This window comes from Tenrec ecaudatus, chromosome 11 (genome assembly GCF_050624435.1).
Source record: "Tenrec ecaudatus isolate mTenEca1 chromosome 11, mTenEca1.hap1, whole genome shotgun sequence".
NCBI lineage: Eukaryota > Metazoa > Chordata > Mammalia > Afrosoricida > Tenrecidae > Tenrec > Tenrec ecaudatus.
In genome coordinates, this window is record NC_134540.1 from 102,464,703 (window position 1) to 102,486,733 (window position 22,031).

The 22,031-nt window shown below is 40.3% G+C and overlaps 1 protein-coding gene across 4 annotated transcripts in view; it reads left to right on the top strand.

The window, feature by feature from the left end:
- Positions 1-22,031, top strand: part of FGF14 (fibroblast growth factor 14) — a 750,493-nt gene that overhangs the window by 583,361 nt on the left and 145,101 nt on the right. For all 4 annotated transcript variants that reach the window (XM_075562604.1, XM_075562607.1, XM_075562605.1 and 1 more), the window contains one exon: positions 591-694. In XM_075562604.1, coding sequence (XP_075418719.1) covers positions 591-694 — 104 coding nt within the window. The remainder of the gene's footprint in view (positions 1-590; positions 695-22,031) is intronic.

The following is a 22,031-nucleotide window of genomic DNA, read 5'->3' on the forward strand; positions in this document are numbered from 1 at the left end:
TTTTCATCCTATTTGGACAGTCACTCACATTTTTTATGAAATACTGATCTTCCAAGTTTGTTTGCCATTTAGTGTGGTCATTTAACCACTGGCGGATGCATAGGTTCCTACTGTCCTCATGGTTTCAGGTTGGTTTTGCAAGAGCTATTTAGTTTGGAGATTGGCTTTTCAGTCCACTACCTGTGAACCTCCCTTTCTGCATGGAAGACCAGAGGGAACTTTCACCTTGGACTAAAATTCTGCTCTTTCACAATATTTGCAATTGATCTTGTTTAGAACGAATGGTGTTGGAGGCAGTGACACTGGAATCAGGACTAAAGCCTTGATTCGCTTTATTATCCCATCAGTTCATCAAAATCCGTAGGCAGGACCACTAAGGAGATCGACAGGCAGAAGCTGAATAGCTTACATACCCGGGGCTGAACATTCAGAATTATTAAAAAATAATTAAGTAAATAAGGTTATCTGATGGAAAGTGTTTAGTAGAGAGCAATGGCGTTGTCGTTCTTTAAGTAAAGGAGCGAGGAAGCAGGAATGCGATCTTTGGTGACTCCCTGCTCGTCGGTGACCGACTGCGTTTGTCTTCACAGCACTGTTCAACCTCATACCAGTGGGCCTGCGCGTTGTCGCCATCCAGGGCGTGAAGACGGGCTTGTATATAGCCATGAACGGAGAAGGTTACCTCTACCCATCCGTAAGTAACCGTCAGTGTCGCTCGTCTGTTCACTGCTTCTAAAACACAACTGCGGTGACCGGAGAACCACAGAGTTCCATGTCTCTTGATTCTGCTGGTTTTGCTTTAGGATTTGGTATTTCTAGGCTATTACAATGCCGTGTGTACACCAATTCAGTGAATGGGACCATGTCTCCGCCTGGAGTAACATTGCTGTCTTGTGATCCAGGCCACTTGCCATCTCTAAAAGAATGATCCACTTCATGAAGTAGAGTAATTAAGAGGGGTAGTGTGAAAAGAACATTTTCATTTCTATTTAGATATGTACTTGTGTTAAAGAGTTGCTAATAAAACCTATATTTTAAACGACACATGTGACTTTAAAAATATTTGGGGGGTTTAAAAATAAAATTCAGATTGTCTAAATATTTTAGTGGAAAAAGAGCTATTTCTATTATGAAAATGTGTAGTTCATGTATAATTAAGCAAGTCTCTCTGTTTGGTGTTCTTGTTTATTAGCACTTGAGAACTTTTCCACCCATGTGGTCTTTCTGAAAACTTCCTAAGTATTCACGAATAATTTGCATTCATCATGGGCTGATCACATTTGTATGCTAGAATACAGTGAAACTCCTTTCTGCCACATGTCCAGAGACAGATGAAAGTACTTCTTTACATAATCCCTTGAGCAAAAAAAGATAAAATTGATAAAACATTTTATCATGGTAACTCAAAGTATCTTAAAGAAAAATGTTCTTATTTGATTTGTAAGCCATCTTCATGTAAATTTTCTAACACTCTGTAGTTGAATGTTCTTAAAAGTAAACACACTTATACATTCGCTTACATGCATACATATATACTATCCCTGTGTGTATCCAGACACACACATGCACACACACATTTTTAAGGAGAAAGATTTGCTGGAGGCCAGTGAGGAAATGTGATACAGTCTCTTCAACAAATTTAGGAACTCCTGTCAAAGGCAAATGCAGTGCAGTGATTCCCTTCTCGATCTGCCCTTGCTATTCTTGACCTGCCATCTGAGCCCCCAAGGGCTTTCTGTACACAGACGTGGATCCCGCAGACTGTAGATTGAGTTCTCTTGCAAAGGGGACCTCGATAACATACGGCGAGGCTGCTAGAACACGGATTCCTGATCTCCCCCTTCAGGAAACTGTGCTCCAGGCACAAGTCCTTTTCTAGGGATGCCCTATTCTATGTACAAGGGAATTTTTATTGCTTTGATAGGTGTTCTGTTATTTGGGTTTCTCTCTTTTACCCCTAGGTAATCTTTGGAAGGAAAAATAAAAACACGTTCTTTTCCCTATCTGCCACGGTGCCCTAATTCTGTTTCTGGTGATGATTTGATCACATATATTTATTAAATTACTGCTAGGGGAATTTAAATATTTACCTTTCTGCTTCTGGGGGAATCGTCTTTTATTCATTTCTTTGTCACAATGCGGCATATGTATGGCTTTTTTTTTAAGTGAAGTTTAGCACGCTGTGTATGCAGATTGGCCTAAAATGAAAGGGCGGAGATCATATGCGTCGTAATCTAGTCAGTGCAGAAGTGATGGGAATGAGTAACCGAAGCTCCAGTCCTCTGCACCGCGAATTCCCACCAGGAATCAGATCTCTTGAAGCTGTCTGTGGGCTTTGCTCCTGGTTTCAACCCAGGGCCACTTTCGGCCTTCTTATTTGACTCCTTATTCTTTACTCTCATGTCCCTGATTCTCCAGTTACCTGGGTGGCAAGGTCTCCCCTTTAATGACGTGACCTTTTGGCTTGCAGATCATGGTTTTCACCCTTCTTACCTAGGACCCTTTATTCTGAGCCCTGCGTCTGGGTGGCATCTTGGCGATGAGCTGGGCCGCCCACTGCAAGGCAGTTGGAAATCCTTGTCGCCCTGCGGGAGAAAGAGGGGGAGGTTCTACCCTGTCGTCTAGGGTCCATGTGAGTTACAGTTGACTCAAGGGCAGTGGGTTTGGGTCTGCTGAGGGACCCTCTTTATTTGTACTATCTCTACAAGGATTCTGTCAGCCCAGGCTCACTCCCTGTCATGGAGTTCACGTTGACCTATAGCGAACCTCTAGCACAGGGTAAAACTGCCCTTGTGAGTTTCCAAGATGGTAACTGTTTACGGGAGTAGAAAGCCCTGTCTTTCGACCATAGAGTGGCTAGTAGCTTCAAACAGCTGACCTTGAAGATCGCAGCCCAACTCATAACCACGATACGACTAGGTCTCCTACTCAGCACGCTAGCGCCTTACCATCCTAAGCCATGTCACATGAAAGGGACTTAAGATAGAAATCAAATGCTGTTTATGCATTTACTAATAACCCAGAAAGTTGGAACTTTCTGTATTTCAACACCAAGAATTATTTCTCCAAATGGATCAACTTATTCTATAAATTAAATTCTCTGCCATTGAGTGAATGCTGACTCATAGCAACCCCCTAGAGTGACTTTGAATTCACGATAATAATATAGTATTATGTAATATAATTATTTTATTACATGTAATAATAGCCATGCCCATAGGAGTATAATAATAATATCTATTATCTCTACATGCATTCTACCTCGTGTTGTCTTATCACCTTATATCAGTGGTTCTCAGCCTTCCTAATGTCGTGATCCTGTAATACAGTTCCTCATGTTGTAGTGACCGCCCAACCATAAAATTATTTTCATTGCTACTTCATTATTGTACTTTTGCTACTGTTATGAATCAGGCCGCTCCTATGAAAGGGTCATTCAACCCTCAGTGGCTGAGAATTGCTGCCTTATATCTATTGACTTACTTCATGCTTGCAGCAAACTTCCTGAGTAAGTTCTATTAAGCAAGGAGACCAATGTGCCAAAAATGTATCTTGGTGGAGAAAGTGGAAAATGAGTGTAATTAGTCTGATTCATTATCTTACATTTTTCACTGGTTTAGTATGCAGCTTCCACATGCCAGACATTTTAATAATGTGGTCTGACACCTAGTCTCACTAGAACTAATAAACACATGAAGAAGCAGTGATAACTGTTAGGGGATTTTTTTTTCTACATAGGGAATAAAATTAACTTTAGGGAAAATATCAGGAACTATATTTTTAAATGTTACTCTCTTCTTTTGGCAACTTTAGAACAAAGAAATAACAATGGCAGGAAAGTTTATTTGTTAAGGAAAAGCTGGCTATTACAAACTGATGTTTCACATTCCTCAAAATTACCACATTTCGTATGTGAACTTTAAATTTTAAAAGCCATGCTGAGCATTCTTAATCCCACTAAATTTTGAACGGAGGTGAAAAAATATATTTAAGGAAACTCAAAAATAAGGAACAATTGTGTTCACGTTTTCATTTTGAGAAATTATATGTCAAGCTTCTACCACATAAAAATATCAGTTTTGAAGTGTGTGTAGTATACACTCTTGCCTAAGATAGAACTCATTTTGTTGAAAATCTATAGATTTAGAATAGATGCATGAGAATCTCTATCATCCAAGTAAATTCTGTTCCTTGATAATCAATGCCGGTGATTTCATCTGAAGTGCATGCTTCTCTATTTGTAGTTCAAGAGTAACATTTGCCATCCAAATAAAGCTATCTGATGTGTCAGAGACTTCCCCTCTGGGGGACAGAAAGGTGTCTTGACTGAGATGTCAGTGATCACACTTCCAGCGCTGAAGTGCTTGTTCTCCCTGGGATGGCTCATCATTTACCTTCTGGTCATAATGACTGTAAAATGTCACTTGACGATAGATCTCAAGAGATCTAATGTCAAAAAGAAGCTGTTTGCTTGAAGCAGAATGCAGGCCGCAGGGCTGGGGGATAGAAAGTGATAGGCGAATGCTTTTGTTAAAGAATTCGTGAAAATCATCTTAAGAAAAATTGCACGTAACAACCCATCGGTTATTTATAAATGATGAGAAAGCGTCAAGGTCCGTTTCTTTTTGTTTTCCCTCCAAACACCGAATGGTTAACAAAATCCTTCAGAGAAGGCCAGGGTTTAAAACATACAATCTGAACACTGAAAAGAACATTCCAATGAAAATATCATTCATAGTGTTGGCAAAGGTGAAGCAACCTTTGAAGTCAGAATATTCTTTGGGTAAAAGAAAAATTAAGTGGGGTAAGGAGAACGGATGAGAAAGAGCCCTATGGTCCGATAGAAGAAGTCTGGCTAAGATGAGACCATCGTGCCGTCCTGGATCACCCTCCCTGCCTGCAGGGGGCGATAGTTCAGGTGCCTGGGTCTCCGCCTCCTATTTAAAGTTCAATTCCTATAGAATGCTGACTTCTATCTGATTCCTTTCGGAAGGATAAGATTTAGAAACAAAGATACGCATATATTAGTGCCTTTCTACCAGTCACAAACTGGTCAATATTTGTATTACCTAGATGCAGGATGCTTGGGGTGAAGGTGGAATAATACAGACTGGTGTTGTCCTGAAATTAATTCCATCTGACTCTTAACCAGGTGGGAAAAATGTCCAGAGAAACAATTAATCCTAATGTAAATGATTTTTAAAAACCTCACAACTGGAGTGATTCACACATGTCAAGGCTCATAAGAAGTACTTAGAGAGCCGGAAGTAGTGCAGATTTCTGAAATCACCTCTAGAAATTTCCATTCGGTAAGAGGCCCGGGCTTACACTGCTTACCAAGGATGCTTCCCCTTCCCCCTTTTCCCCTCTGCGTGTGATTCTAAAGTTGTTATTCCAACAATCCACAACCACAAAATAAGCATTGCTGCAACATTCTGTGGGTGGGCAAAGGATGGCAGCTTTAGACTGAGGATTCGACGGACAACCCCGGCTGTCACTTCATCATTCAGTAACAAACAAACAAAAACATTTTGCTTGCTTTACCTTCCTCTACCTCTACCTTGAAGTCTAACACACCTTCACTTGTCTCTGCACAATTCTCCAGTGGTACTCAAAAACAAGCAAGCACACTAGAACCTAGCAAGTTGCTGTGGAATATAAAACTAAGAATGGAGCTGGAAGTGAAAAGGAGAAGAAAAATATTCCATCTGTCCTGGTCTCATGGAGCTCCCCCCACCCACGCCCCCCCTTCACCCCTCTTCCTTAGTGACGGTCACATATGGGTATGCTTTAAGGAGCCCTGGTGGTGCCACAGCTAACGGTGTGGTGGCTAGCCAAGAGGTTGGCAGTGAAGACCCAGCTAGCTGTGCTGTGGAAGAAAGACCTGGCAAGCGGATTCTGTAAAGATGAGAGTGCAGAACACCTATGGGGAAATTCACTTCTGTTACATGGGGTCCTCAGGAGTCAGATAGACGAGAAGTCATCCGAAAGGAAGGAAACACTCTGGTTTTGTTCCTATTTAATTTGCAAAAGATTACATTTGCGCTCATGAGAATTAGTGGGAAGAGACTACTGGAAAATGTAAACCTATTAAGATGGGTCAGATGAGGAAGGCTGGGGGTCTAAATGAAGAGAACGGACTCAATAGGGCTTGAAAACTCTGAAATGATTGTTTCATTTTCACAGTGTTGTGCGTGTGTGTATCTCTTCTATGCAGTCTCCGATTTGGTCATTGTAAAAATCAATTTGTATTTTTTCATGTGAATAATAATGTTAGACCCAGGCCACATGTGTACTTTGAATCTCTGGCTTGATGGACTGGAAAGGATGAGAACTATTTGGAAGGGTTTTCTGCGGGAAAGTAGAGAGGACGCCATGACTCCCTGGGAATGAGCAAAGAAGAAACAGTTCCCTGGGGGTGAGCAGCTCAGAAACTCGGGAATTTATAATCCCCTTTCCCAACAAAGCAACACCCAGAAGCAGGAGGATATTTGCAATTATTTTTGTTATGCTGAGTGTATCCATAGGAGGATATCCAGGTAGATTGGAGCTCCATTGAATGGCTATTAAGAAACTTGCTAGCATTTACCCGCAAACCACTTCAAACCCACCAGCCCCACTGCAGGAGAAAGAGGCGCTTTTCTTAAGCATTATAACCTGGGAAACCACTGAGAGAGTTGTACTTCATCTTACAGAGTTGCGATGAGTGGGAAATGGATTTGGCTTGTTACTTTGAATAACTATCGCATGGTAAGAAAGCTCATTTATCAGAGAAGGGATGGTGTTCTGATATAGAAATGGCTGAGTGACAGACACTGATCATTTTCCTTTTCCTAGTGAAGGCGAGGTAAAAAGACTAAGGAATCGGAGGAAATGAATGGCATCGGGCTTGGGAAAGCAGGGGAGCAGTGAAAGCAAGACCCTCCACAAAAGGGATGGGGAGAGTAGCCTCAGCCATGGGCTCAAACTCCACAAATGCACAGGTGGTGCCCCGTGGGGCCTTCTGTCCAGCTGTGCACACATTTGCTCTGTCAGGCAGAAGCGCCTGGATGGCACCTGCCAACCACTGGTAGTGTAGTGGGTTAAACACTGAGCTGCTACCCACAGATCCGTAGTTCAAATCCACCAGCTGCTACGCAGGGAACAGACGAGCCTTTCTGCTCCAGTACCGATTTACAGTCTCAGAAAGATGATGGGAAAGGTCTGCTCTACCCTGTAGGGTCGCCCTGTGATAAGAATGACCTAATGGCAGTAGTTTAAACGTTCTTTGAATGTATCTATATCAATGAGGCTAAGATCATGAGAAGGGAGACGACAGGCATTGCGATCTTTGCTGAATGGTGCGCAAACATCGATGTATACAAAGCTTGTTCTGATAGCAGCCTGGAAAGATTCCAGACCTCCCGTCGGTGAGTCCGATATGGTTCATAAGTCAGCATATAGAATACGTGTCTGCAACAATTGTAGTGCAGGTTATCAGAGAGCATACTTTGAGAAATACAGGTCTGATATTTTCTCATAAGTCGTGACTTTGAGGTGAGATCCTTCTCTATTTGTGTACTGCTCATTGCCGTTTGAATGGTCATTACTGAAGATTTCATGGTTCATGTCAGCAACCTTGAATGAAGCAAACAGGCAGGGCAGGAGTGGTTTTCACCTTTCTCTTTTGACCTTTGAGGATGTGCATGCTGAAAGTTCTAGGTCTCCTCCATTAATCCTGGGGAGAATAGGACAGAAGATGTTCCCTTGAGCACCTAGATGATATAGGAAAGCAGAAATGTTGACTGCTTACCACAAGGCCAGTGGGTTCAAACCCCTAGGTGCTCAGGGTGAGAGAGCTGAGGCCGTGTGCTTCTGTACGGTGGACAACCTCAGAAATGCCCCCAAGGGTCACCGAGAGTCGGAATGGACTGGGGGGCAGGGGGTGGGTGGGTTTGAGAAAGTGCACTAAGGGAACATGCAAAGATGTTAGAACTCAGACTAAGTATGACTGGTTTGAAATCTGGGTCAAGAATTGTAAGCAGTTCATCCGGTTTTAATTAACTAATAAAAAGAAATTTATTTCTATTTAATAAATTATTTATTTGTAATTAGCCCTCTCTTTTCTCTGAGAGTTAGTTTTGTTTATATGTAAGATCATCTCCCAACTCTAATTCTGAAAAAGAAGAGAGTTCCTCCTTGGATAAGTAGCGGCAGGTTGGGTGTGTAACACAAGCGAGGAACCCCTGAGAGTTTCATTTCTGTGGCCTGCATAAAGAGTGGGTTGCCCCATGTGGGCCCATCATTGTACAAATTCCTTAACTACAGAAAACTCATCATTGAAATTTAGTACATATGGCTGGCTACAATACAATTTGTAAGAAATTTATAGACCATTTTGATTCAATATAATTACTTATGACTTAAATGTTGGCTGAAGGGTCAAGCTATTGTTACGGGTATGTATAATTGTACTCAACCACTCATTACATAGTTACGGTGAATCTTCCATTGACAACTTCTATGGCAGATATTATGGGAGTTCAAAACAGACAAGGATCTTGTTTTTGTTTATTTTTTTAATTTAGAAGTCCAATATTTCGGTGTCAATGATTTAGAGGTCACCTGGTATAGATGGACTCTAAAGTTTCTATCTTTTGCCAGCATCAATAATTTCATAATTTTATTTATACATTTCTAATCATATACAATAATAAGGCTATGTTGGAAGTCTTCAATCTATAACTCTTGAGTGATTCTTTTTTTTCCCAACAGTTTCATTGGCACATAATTACATATCCTCCAATTCAATAGTTCACTCATATCAAGGAGAAATGTACAATCATTATCACATCAAGTTTAGTGCTTGCCCCCCACCCCCAGTTAAATCACCTTTTAAATGAGTTGTGCTATCCGGATCAGTCCTAAGGCTCTCTCCCTCCTCCTGCCATCAGTATTTACTCCTGAACACTCCTTTCCTTCCCAGCCACCCAACCCTGCTTTCTCTCTCTACAGAGATGATCTGAGGATCCCAGGGGGCTCAGTGCTTAGATCAGCGGTTCTCAACCTTCCTAATGCCATGACCCTTTCAGACAGTTCCTCATGTTGTGGTGGCCCCCAACCATCAAATTATTCTCACTGATATTTCATAACTAGAATGTTGCTGCTGTTGTGAATCATTATGTAAATATCTGATATGTAGGATGCATTGTCATGCTTACAAATTGAACATCATTAAACATAATTAAAGCATAGTGATTAATCACAAAACAATATGCAATTATATAATGTGAAATAGTTATGTGTTTTCCAATGGTCTTAAGTGACCCCTGTGAAATGGTCATTTGACCCCCAAAGGGGTCGCGACCCACAGGTTGAGAATCACTGCTATAAAGCCTAGTATCAGCTGTTATCATTATGCATCCATTACCCAGTCAGACAGCTGCTGGTAGATCCTCTCTAGCCACAGGCAAGAGTCTCAGACTGCCTTCCTAACAGGCAGAGATCATTGTAATCTTGGTTATACTGAATTGAACTTGATCGCTGCCCCGTGACCTCCCTGTAGAAGCCACCTGAATTGGTTACTTGTTCCATAACAGACATTTCCTCCTTGGCTTTTGGAATGTTGATGGGGACCTTTTCCTTCTTGCGGCACACTACTTGTATTTTCTCCTTTATACTATTGGGGTTTTCTCCTTATCTCCTTAGTGAGATGTTGTTGTTGTTGTTGTTATTAAGCAATTTCTTGACCAATTACTTGTTGTTGTTATTAAGCAATTTCTCGATCAATTATTTGTAGGATAAATTTCCAGGGTACATTTTATTAACTTATTCCATGAGTGCCTCCATGCTCATGCTTTCATGATGCGTGGCACTTACCTTTTTCCCACTGAAAATCATGGCACATGATTGTTTATTTATTTATTATTGTTTATTTCTCCAGTTAGACTTGCAGAGCCAACCTTATCCACACGCTTCCTCCCTGACACGGCATGAGGGAACCACGGAGAAGGAGCTGGGTATGGGGGGCCTGCATTCCAACATGGCCATATGCGCATTAGTGAGCTGAGTGCTAATAAAATCTTCCCCTTCAGAGACAATCTTGGGGCAACAAAATAAGCCTTACATTCTAGCAAATGCTGCCGATTAAATGTGAGCATTTTAAAGCCAGAGCCTCACTAATAATTACAATAAAATGAAAAGTTTTTATGGTTTTTACACTTTCCAAAAAATTGAAAACACTTTAGTCTTATATTTATTTCAACTTTCAAATAAATACACAGTAACATTGCGCTTTACCATTTGAACCTGATTTTTCTGGGATTGAAACTTGATAAAATAGAAGGCGATTTGTGTTTGACTAAACTCTTCCACATTTGTTCGTCTGCATTTGTAGGCAATGTGGGTTTTGTTTGGTGAAGAGGTTTTTATGTACAAGGAGTTTCAAAGACGACTGAAAAACCAGGGTTGTAGGATGGTGGCTGAAACAATATTGAAAATGTTTTCCATATTGTTTTGTTGTAAACAAAGCCTAATAAATGTTCAGAAAATCAGCATACTTACTGGTGAATGACAAATCAGCTTTGAAACTAAAGCAGAGATGAAGGACTACTTAAATTTCAGGCAAAAATGTGTTCCCTACAAAACATGCCTCGCCTGTGTAAGGGATAATGACTGAAGTGCCATCTATTACAGTTGAGCTATGGGCTTTCTTTCTATTTATTTTACCTTTAAAGAAGCATCCTTCCTACTTCCTAGTGGAGGGTTGTATAACAACTTCCTACCAGGGACTTAAAACTCTATGAAGGGTGCATTCGATGGCTCCATAGGGCCTTGACCATAAGTTAATGATGGGTTCAGAACAGGATGCGCTTTCTTTCGATAGCCTCAGTGCGGCCACAGTGGTTTACATCCGAGTTCTTGGTGTCACATAATTGCAGAGACAGCTCACTCCCATCCAGTCCTTTCTGGCTTCAAGCATCCCTATAGGTCAGGGGAGAACTGCCCTTGTGGGTTTCTGAGACTATAACGATTTACGGAGTAGAAGGCCTTTTTCTCCCAAGGAGCCACTGGTGGTTTTGAACTGCTGACCTTGTGGTTATCAGTCCAACCAGTAACCACAACTCTTCCAGGGCTCTTTAGAGTCACCTAGAAGTTACAAAGATAACGCAGGACAAGTCCATGAAAAATATGAGAAACTAAGCAAGATGGCAGATTAGGAACCCATATGATTCAAAACCCGGATTGGTAACGTGTAGCAACCTTACAGGGCAGAATAGAATGGCCTCAGAGGCGTTCGAAGCCTGGACATCTTTATGGGAGCAGCCAGCCTCGTTTTCAGCCCATGGAAATGGCCTGTTGGTTGCAGCCCAACACGTGACAAGCTCTGTTCTCTGACGAGGTGGAGATGTATCATTTAGCCCTTAATGCTGAACTCAAGGTGGCGTTTAGCAGAAAGAGCTGCCTGGTCACATAGGGCATGTTATTCTATTTCACTCTTGTCAGTCGGTACCCCTAGTAAAGTGGTCTGCTAAATCTGACAAATAGGGAATGCTACTTTATGCCAGGGGAGAAGGAACAATTCATGGTGGCTCATAAGAGGTTAACCATGCTTGTCCTTTATGAGGGCAGGATGACAAATGATTGATCTTCAGTATCTTCCTTTCACATTCAACTTCAATGAACTCATCTATCTTTCAATTATGGACTCTTATAACGTTATTTCTACTTACCATTCCTCAGATTCAAGGTCTCAGAAATCTCGGTTTTGGCAGATTCCTTACTATGGTGAAAAATATCCAAAAGTAGGTCAAAAATATCGATCTTCTGGGTTGTCTATACTTTGGAACCAGCTTTAGAGAAATAATAATCTTTCTTTACGTTTAGCCAAGAAAGAATAAAATTATCACATAAGGATATATTACTTGAGTTGTGCGTGTTCACCATAGCATGAGAAACAATTATATTTTTATTTTACTTGTTTCGTTGTTGTTGTTGTTATTAGGAGTACAAACAGCAAAACATGCACCGATTCCACAGTTCCTATATCACCATTCAGTGTCACACTGTACAGTATTCTGGCCTTCCTTTTCTGAGCTGTTCTTTCCTTAAGAGCATAAACCGATTATGATTGCGCCCCTTAAGGTTTCTACCTAATCTTTCCGCTGGCTGTTACAAACTGGATCACACATCGCTTCTTCTTAAAAGAGTATAATATTCAAGGCATACCTTCGTTTCCAACTAATTACCTTAAACTGTAGTTAAGTTTTAAGATGATTTTGAGTTATCTTTTGAATTAAGGGGAAAAGACTGAGTATCTCAAAGCAATAGTTTCAGGAATTTTTCCAATTTGCTTGCCTCCTAGGAATTCTGTTCTGCCTTTCCTCCTTTTGATCAAAAATTTTTTTATGGTTTCTTTCATTAAAATGTTCAGGAATGGTAGTGAGGCACCAACCAGTCTTTCTGGTCTCATGGAAAAGGGAGCCGTTGTTCGTGGGAGCAACTTGCCACCTCTTCCATCTTCTCCTTCCAGAAAGAAAGACTGCTTGGTGTATCTTCGATAGTCCATTGCACACTGTTCAGCCCCTGGGCACTGCACAACCAAGAAATGCAGAGCAAAGACTAGGCATATAATTAGGCCAATGACCTGGAATATCCCACAAAACCATGACCTCAAACCTCTTGGCAAATGAACCGAAACCCATCAATATTTGATTGCACATAAGAAACCCTAGCAGCTCCTTTTGTGGTCCTTGTAAGCATATCTATTACACACATTTGCCAATTCACCTTTTTATAGGCATGCGACTTATTGACAGCAATTAAAATAACCAGCTGTGCCATGCCGTTCACCAAAGATTTTTTCCATCACCATTAATATCCTGCCACCTTTGCTTCCACCCCTAGAAGTCACTAATAAACTTTGCTTTTTATTGTTTTTCTTACGTAAGTGAAGGCATACAATATTTGCCCCTTTGTGCTTGGTTTATTACACTCAGCACACAATGTGTTCAAGTTCCAACTGGATTATCACTGTTAGGTACCAGCAAGTCTGTTCCAGCATCACCTCTGCTCTTTGTAAAACAGAATCAGACCCTGCCATGTCCTGTGCTTTCCTCATAATTATTAAGTGCGACCTCATCATTGCAGCTACTGTATCTGTTCATCTGCTGGAATGCGTTCCTCTTTTTTCAACTGTAGCAGGCCTGATTGCCATCTCCAGGGATTGGTCCCTCCTGACCTAGTGTCTAAAGCACATGAGATGAAATGGCTGCAGCCTCCCTTCAAGGAGCATTCTAGTTTTACTTCTTCCAAACACAGATTTTTTTTCCTTCTTCTGGTAGACCATGCTATTGTCAATCTTATTTCACAACACTTTAATCCAAAGGCATCAATCCTTGAGTTTTCTTAGGTCCTGAAGCAATAGAAAATATTGTAGTTTTGTGTTAGCTTGGGTAGACTAGAGAAACAAATTCATAAACACACATATGGATAAGGAAGAGTTTTATATACAAGAGCAATTGTATATTAAGAAAACATCCCAACCCAGTCCAGTCCAGGGCCATAAGTTTGATATTAGTCCATATGTTCTATTCCAATCTGTAAAGTCCTCTTCAGATTCACACAACACATGCAATGAAGACAAATACAGGATGATCACAAGCCAGTGGGTAGAAAGTCTTTGGATCTAGTGGCATTGTAAGTATCTCAGCGCTGGCAGGGGTCTTTCTGTGGCTTCTCCAGCTTCAGAGGTCTGGTTGCATCCATGTGGCTTGCCCAGCTTAGGGCATTAGTGTAGTTCCATGTGGCTTGTCAGCTGCAATGTCTTCCAGGGAGTGGCAGAGAGAGAGAAGTGTCTTCCATCTCCAAGGGAGAAGTACTAGATTTCCCAGAATTCTCAGGAAAAGGCCATGCCCACAGAAGTCTCATTCCAGACTGACAGTTTAGACTCCACCTCTATACTCTTAATCCTCAAACTGACACCAGATTAAGTGATTACCATAAATTGGACCAGGCATAATTTAGTCTTCAAAGTGACATCTCTGCTCTTGAATACTTTGGGGAAGTCTTTTGCAGCAGATTCGTCCATGGCCATGTGTTATTTGATTCTTAACTGCTACACCTGGAGTGATGATTTTGAACCCAAGTAAAACGAAGCCCTTGACAATGCCATCTTTTTTTCTACTTAACATGGTGGTGCCTATTGGTCCAGTAGAGAGGATTGTGTTGTCTTCCCATTGAGGTATAACCCACACCAAAGGTTATCTTCTTTAATTTTCAATTTCAGCAAGCAAGGTGGTGGCCACCTGCATATCGCAGGTTGTTAAAGAGTTTCCCTCCAATCCTGATACTATATTTATTTTAATAGTCCAGTTTCTTACGTTATTTGCCTAGAATACAAATCAAATAAGTCTTGTGAAAGGATGCAGCATGCACATGCACCTCTCATGATTGTGAACCAAGCAGGAGCACAATTAGGTATTTTGGAATTCCCAACCTACGAATGTTATCTAGTTTTTTTATAGTCTGCACAGTCTAATGCCTTTGCAGAATCAGTAAGAAACAAGTAAGCAACATTCTTTTTCTTCAGGTGGGATATACTCAAGATCAGAGTGTGGCTGCCCTGGAATTTTATCTTCTTCAAGCTGAGCTCCCCCACACACCCCCCCCACCACCTCCCCAAGCAATAGCTGTTTTATTTTCTTTCTCACTTGGTTCCTGGATTCTTTTGACTGATGCTATTGAACTTCTCCATTGCCCTTTCCCACAAATGTAGTTAATTTGATTCCTTTGCATTACATCTGGTGAGTTCCATGTGTATTATCACTGCTTGTGTTGCTGAAAATAATCATTCTCTATGGAAAGTTGATAGTCTTACAGAATTCTATCATGCAATCTCCAGCTCTGTGTCTCTTAAGAAAGTGATATTTTCCAATTACTGATCCTTTTTTTGTTTTTGAATTTTATGTTCCCATAATTGGGTAATTATTTATGTATCTTGGTTGCATATTTAATTAAATCAGACTGAAGACTTTGGTAGAATTCTTCAATTTCTTGATCATTGGCTTTAGTGGTTGGTGCATAAATTTGAAAAATAGTCATATTAATTGGTCTCCCTTGGAAGCATGTGGATATTTGTCGATCACAGAACATTATACTTCAAGATAGCTCTTGAAATGTTTTTTTAATGATGAATGTGACATCTTTCCTATTTAATGTGTCATTCTCAATGTAGTAAGCCATATGATTGTCTGATACCAAATGGCCAATGCTGCTTTATTTCAGATCACTAGTGCCTAAGTCTGGATTTTTGTGTATCCCATTCCTTTTCTGACAACTTTCAATTTTCCTATTGTCTTACTTCACATATCCCATGGTCGAATGGTGAAGGTGTCTTTGCAGCTGCACTTTCTCCTTTGAGTTATGCCCCGGGCAAATCCAAGTCCAAAGGCGTTTCTCCATCCCTGTCTACAGTTTCACTTTTCTTTGAGACGCCAGTCCTTTCTCCATCATATTTCCAGTGGCTTCACACAGGGTGACTCATCTTCCAACATTATGTCTGACAATGTTCTGTTTCTGTTTATAAGGCTTTCAGTGACTAATTTCCAGACGTAGACCAGCTCTCCTATATGTTTTTCTTAGTCTAGAAACCCCGCTGAAAGGTGTAGACCATTGGTAAACATGCTAGCATTTGAAATACTAGTAGTGTTTGCTGTGTTCAGTATCACAGCCGCAGGAAGCCATCACAGTGACACATGTAGAGGTCAGTGTCAGAACAACAAACTGACAAGTGCATGCACCTTATTTCATTATTGATTTGCATATTTATTGGCATCTTCTTAAGGTGAATGCTTACAATGGCTTTAAGTCATCATTTAGAGCTAATGACACTTTTCTTGAATTTTAAACCTTACTTTAAAATGCAAACACATGTGTAAACTTTTGCATATAAATCAACAATTTCATTCTATAGTTAAAAAATGGACCATTTCATCTGGTTATTTGCACCACCATTTGCTTATCCAGTCATCTGTTAATCATTAACAGTGAGTGGGAGTTTAGGTGGTTTGCACTTGTTTTGTTGATTGTGACCAGCGCTGCCATGACCATTGGCGCCCTCGTCTCTGTCATAATCAGGACTTTCAGGGGTTTGGGTGTATGCTTTGCGTGCCATTGCTGGGTCACATGGCAGTCCCACTTAAAATTGCTTGAGGGACCGCTGCGTATTTTCTACAATGACGGTACCATTTTGGATTCCTGCTGGCCATGGATACGGGATTCAATTTTCCACACACTTACCAGTATTGCTTATGTTGTTTTTTGTTGCCCTTCCCAGTGCGATTGGAATGGCATCTCATGATGCCTTTGAGCTGATGCTTCTCGCTGATGCACAATTGGGCTGAGCCCCATGTCACGTGTTGGGTGGCCCTCTGAATGTCTTCTTTGGTAAACTGTCAAATCTTTTGCCATTTTATGACTATTTGCCTTTTTGTTGCGAAGCAGTCAAAGTTTTATTTGTCTGTTGGTTATTAGTTTCTTGTCAGAATTTTGTTTTCCAATTATATTCTTCCTGCGAGTAGCTTGTCTGTTCACATTTGGGGGCAGGGCTTCTAATGAACATAAGTTCTTAACTTTTGGCGTGGATTTATTTTGACATTTGCAATTTGTGCTTTTTCATATTAAATAACCTATCTTTAAATTTAGGCCTGATCTTGTCTCCTCTGCTTATTTTCTAAGAATTTGATGGTTTTAATGTTCACATTAGGTCTTCCATTCATTCTGAATTTATTTTTATTTATGGTGTACAGCATAGATCCGGTTTCATTTCTTCTCACATTTAGTACCCAGATTTTGTGGCATTCCTAATAAAGAGAATTGTCTTCCTTTATCCAATGGATTTAGCTCCTTCTTTAAAATCAGTAGGCAATAGATCTGTGAGTTTCTTTCTAGAATCTCAATTAAATTCCAGTGCTCTAGTGTGATGACTGTTATACTAGTTCTAAGCTCTTTTGATTTCGATAGCGGTATGGTATGTTAGAAAATCAGGAAGTGTGAAATCTCCTACTTTGCTTTTCCCGAGCAGCTTTGTTTTAGCAACGCTGGGGCACATGGCATTGAATATTGCATTTTCTATTTCTGTTAAGAAGGCTAATGGAATTTTGTACTGCTCTCTGTAGACTTTATACATTGCTTTGAGTAGTATTGACATCTTAAAAATAGTAAAAGTCCCTCCATCCATGAACACAAAACATTTTGCATCTCTTTTAGTCTTCTTTAACCTCTCTCAGCAGTGTGAAAAACAACACTGTTTGTTAGCTAGCCAGATAAGAACCCTCAGGATGCACATATGCAAATTCACTTGTAATCACCTCCTCTGTAATAATAACTTATCCTTACATTAATTTTACTGTACGAAGTGGTAAAATGACAGGATTAAAATGTACATTGATTTGGAACAAGTAGTGATATCTCCTAGCATATTAATCATTTTAATATTGTTATTTAAAGTTCTATTTCTATCCTACAATCTTAAATTAATGTTTTTGAAAGGAAAAAAAAGAAACAAAGAAATCTCACTAACATGGTCCATTCTGATTCATAATGACCCTAAAGAATAGGGTGAAACTACACCTATGGGTTTCAGAGTAGAAAGTCTCATTTTTCCCCATGGTGCAGCTGGTGGTTTCAAACTACTGACCTTGTGGCTAACAACCCAATGTATAACAACTCAGCAATGGAAAATTATGGTCGACCACCAGATAGATTCTGAAACACAGTGATCACGCAAAGCAGAGTAGCCTCAATGAAATAGGAAATCGACAGGAGCAGATTCACGAGTGTCTTCTCTCCCCGCACATCTGATGGGCTTGAACCACCAGTCTTTCAGTTAGCAGACACATATTTTACCATTACAATGTCATTAACAAATAAATGCACTTTCATAATTTTTAAAGGTTCTCCAGGGAACATTTACTGTGGGAAGTGATAAGAGGCACACTCTCAAGATCCACAGAGAAATAAAATCTAATGTGAAATATCCTATTAAAATGAGGAAATTATTAAGAAATTATACCACAGATGCTGTGGATGGTTCAGCTATTTTCTTAATGCATTTGAGTCATTTGAAATACTGCTTTATAGACTTCACCAAGACGAATGTATACCCAGGCGGAATAACACTGAGCCATTAGTTAGCTTAAAATTACATTTTAAAAAGAAGATTGCGCACCGCAATCAGGAGCAGAAGAATTACCTTGGGCTATCATTCTCTGTATTTAGTCTGACAAATATCAAATAATGCCTTTGAATTTGAATGCAGACAAAGTGCTCATTAATATTATGCAGCGCTCATGCAAGGGCAGCAACCACCACCAACGGGAACAAAGGACAAGACAATCACGTCACTAGTCCATGGTGGTTTGCAGGCTGAGGCTGTCCACTCTCTGGCTTGATTCTTTGAGTCACAAAAGCCGGTCCCGATCAGAATACAAAATTTCACAGCCACACACTATTCTCTTAAATAGTCTTTCACAAAAAAATGCTTGAGTCGATCTGTTTTTATGAAAAATTTCACTGTGACAAGAGAAAACCTCCCCAGGCAACGCCACTAGGTTCACTAACTCAGAATGAGTTGCTGGGTGCTTGCCTAGTAGGAAAAATGTATATTTTGAAAGCTCCACTTCTCTCAGCACAATTCTGTTTTTATTTGGGAGATACACACACACGCACACACATATACACACACACACACATATGACAGATTGCAGAGTGAGATTGATTGCCTCTTACTATGTGAGAAGAACATATATAGCTGAGAAAACTAATGGAGCGCTAGCAGTGCTTCTAACTCTCTGAGTGACCTTGAGAATGTTTTTTATCACGTATGATGACATTTGAAATGTTTTCTATAAAATGCATGAACTACTTGATTATGTTTTGTTTAATCTTCAGATTTTATGTTCTGGCAGACTATGTGCTGGCAGAATGGTGGCAATTAATGACATTAGGTCAGCCAACATCGCCATGCCTATCATAAACACATTTGGAACAAGTCAAAGTTACAGCAGCTGCACAGTTAAACTGGTGGGCATAGTATCAGCAGCGGGCCTCTTCTCTTCGCCACTTTTACCACAGGACTTTTTCTGTTATGACACCCTGAGACACTGGCTTGTAAGCGAACTGATGGCTAATATACTTTCTCTGCTCTGTAAACACTCTTAGAGATTTTGGAAGATAAAATTATGATAATTAGAAAGAACATTTATGTCAACGTTTAAGAATATAGGCATACCTAAATGTATGGGTTTTTGTGTGGGTTTGTGTATGTGTTAGTCTGGGTAGACTAGAGAAACAAATTCATAAACATGCAAATGTGTATAAGAAAGAGGTTTATAAAAAAGAGTAATTGAATATTGAGAACACATCCCAGCCCAGTCCAGATCAAGTCCATCAGTCCAATATTAGCCCGTATGTCTGATACCAATCTCTAAAGTCCTCATCAGACTCGACGAAGCACATGCTGAATGCAGGATGGTCACAGGCCAATGGGTTGGAAGTCTTGTGGATCCAGTAACGTTGGAAGCATCTTGGCAATGGCAGGGTTCTTCATGTGGTTCCTCCAGTTCCCAGGCCATGGGGGTCTCTCAGTGTAGTTCCATGTGTCTCGTCAGTACAGCTTCTCTCAGAAAGTGAGCCAAGAGAGAGAATGTCTCCCTCCTCCAAGAAGGAACAATACTGGAATTCTCAGAATCCTCAGGGGAAGGCCATGCCCACACAGAAGCCTCGTTGGCTATGACCGGACTGACTAGACTCCACCCCTTCACTCCTTAGCCTCTCAAGTCCCAAACTGACACCAGATTATTTAGCTACCACAGTGTGTGTGTGTATGTGTTCCCTCTTGATGACATAGTGCATTAAGTTTTGGACTGCTAACTACAAGGTTGTCAGGTCAAATCTACCAGCTGCTCCATGGGAGGAAGATAAGAATAGGAGACTGCTTGCTCCCATAAACATTTATAGTCTTGGAAACCCTAATGAGCTGTCCTACTATGTGCTATAGGATTGCTATACATGAGAAATAACCGAATGGTTGTAGTGTGTGTGTGTGTATGATATATAGATAGTAACTTTAAATGTATCTGTTATACATGCACCTACATATATATTAAAAAAGTCAAACTGTCATCACATTCATGGTGACTCATTTGTTGCTGAGAAGAATGGCAGTCCTTAAGTTGTTGCTTAACGACTGACCTTTGGAATGTAGATTTCTAAACCTAGACCTTTCTTTTGAGGGGCGTCTGAGTGGATTTGAACCACCAGTTTTTACATGATAGCCAAATGTTTAAATGTGTGTGCCACCCAAGGACTCCCAATGTTTCTATATAGTACATTTTTCATAGTCCATACATTACATTCAAATGCGTGATTTTTAAAATTAGTTCTCATACAATTTAAATATTTGTTAGAGATCTGCAAAAGAAACTATATATAGTATTTTCTAAAATTTTATTGATTTGCATTAAGGATGTATCTTGTTGTCGTGAATGGTTAAGTCAATTATTATATATAGCAACCATATGTTGATAGATGGAAGTGTTTCCTAGGCTAAAATCTTGATGGGAGCAAACCCCCGGTCTTTTCTCCCGTAGATAATATGGTGTGCCTGAAATTCTGATTTTTTTTCACTTAACATCCAAGCACTTAACTCGCGTGTCATTGAGAGTTTGGCATAGAAAAGATACTGAAACTGACTGTACTTATATAACTGAGGCTCAATTGTTTCTTAAAAATAAAAAGTATTGTAGAGGTGCACAGATTTTGGGAGTGAATTCAAAGTAGAACCATTGTTGTACATCTAACATTTAGAAGTCACAACACAAGTCTGAAATTCAGTTAGCCTTTTTGTTCCCCACAAAGTTAAAATCCATAGGATAGATACCTGAGCACCAGTCTGTAACTGTTACACCCCCAAATTACATAGTTGTGAGAACCATCATGTGTGAGCAAATTTAAAATCTATTATGTAGAACACTTGGCTGATGTCTATCATCATTGCTTTTCCTAGAGAAGAACTTTGATAATTATAGACTACTGTCAATGGGTCTCCTCCAGAGGGTCCCTACCCTCTTGCTTTACCTCTCCTGCAAAGGTGAGAAACTAGTCACCTTGCCATGCATCTGAATACACAATAGGGTAACAGGAGAGTCATCTTGTGGAAAGTGTAGGAATAAAGTGACTGGAGGGGCAGCACCGTGCATTCAGGCAAATCAAAATAACCATTGCTGTCGATCTTGGTGCCCCACCCATTGCAGAGGAGAGCAGCTTCTCGGGTTTCCTTGGGTGTAATCTTTACAGAGGCAGATTTCTAACCCTTTGTTCCACCGTGCTAATGGGTGCATTTTAACCACCAACCTGTAGGTTCAGAGTCAAGCGCTACCATCCAGCGAGCGGTAATATTCAACAAACCTCTATAATTATTTTGATCTCAGTGCCTCATGCTGTTCTATTCAGGAGACACCAGGACCCACCTACTGCGAAACTCTTAATATTCTGAATAAATTCCACTTCCAAATATGAACTCAATGCTGTAGACACACCTTTCAGTATGTTAATAATTTTCTCAACATAATCATGAATTCAACAGACGATTATTCTGTGTGGATTCTGTTTCAGTCATCCATATTTAAATGGCGACCTAAATAAAACCATGCGTTCCGTAGGACTCTGATGAAAAACCTGAGCGCATTATACACTAAGTTCTCTGAGATTTAAGATACCTCGGCGATTGTATAGTAAGCATCTATTTGCATGTGGTCCTGAAAGAAAAAAAAAAAAGATTACCACGGGCGCGTTCTATTTGAACAGTGGGCTATGCCATGGGAAGAACTAGGAGGTTTGGCACGAAGGCGCTCAGGTTCACCAAGTATTGTCTCTGTGATATTTGAGATGTTGGGATTATTCTGATTTCCTGTGCTATCGAGCACATCTACTTTATGAAATTGTAGGAAAAACTCAAATACAGGTAGTGCTGCCCCCGACCCGTGCTCGGG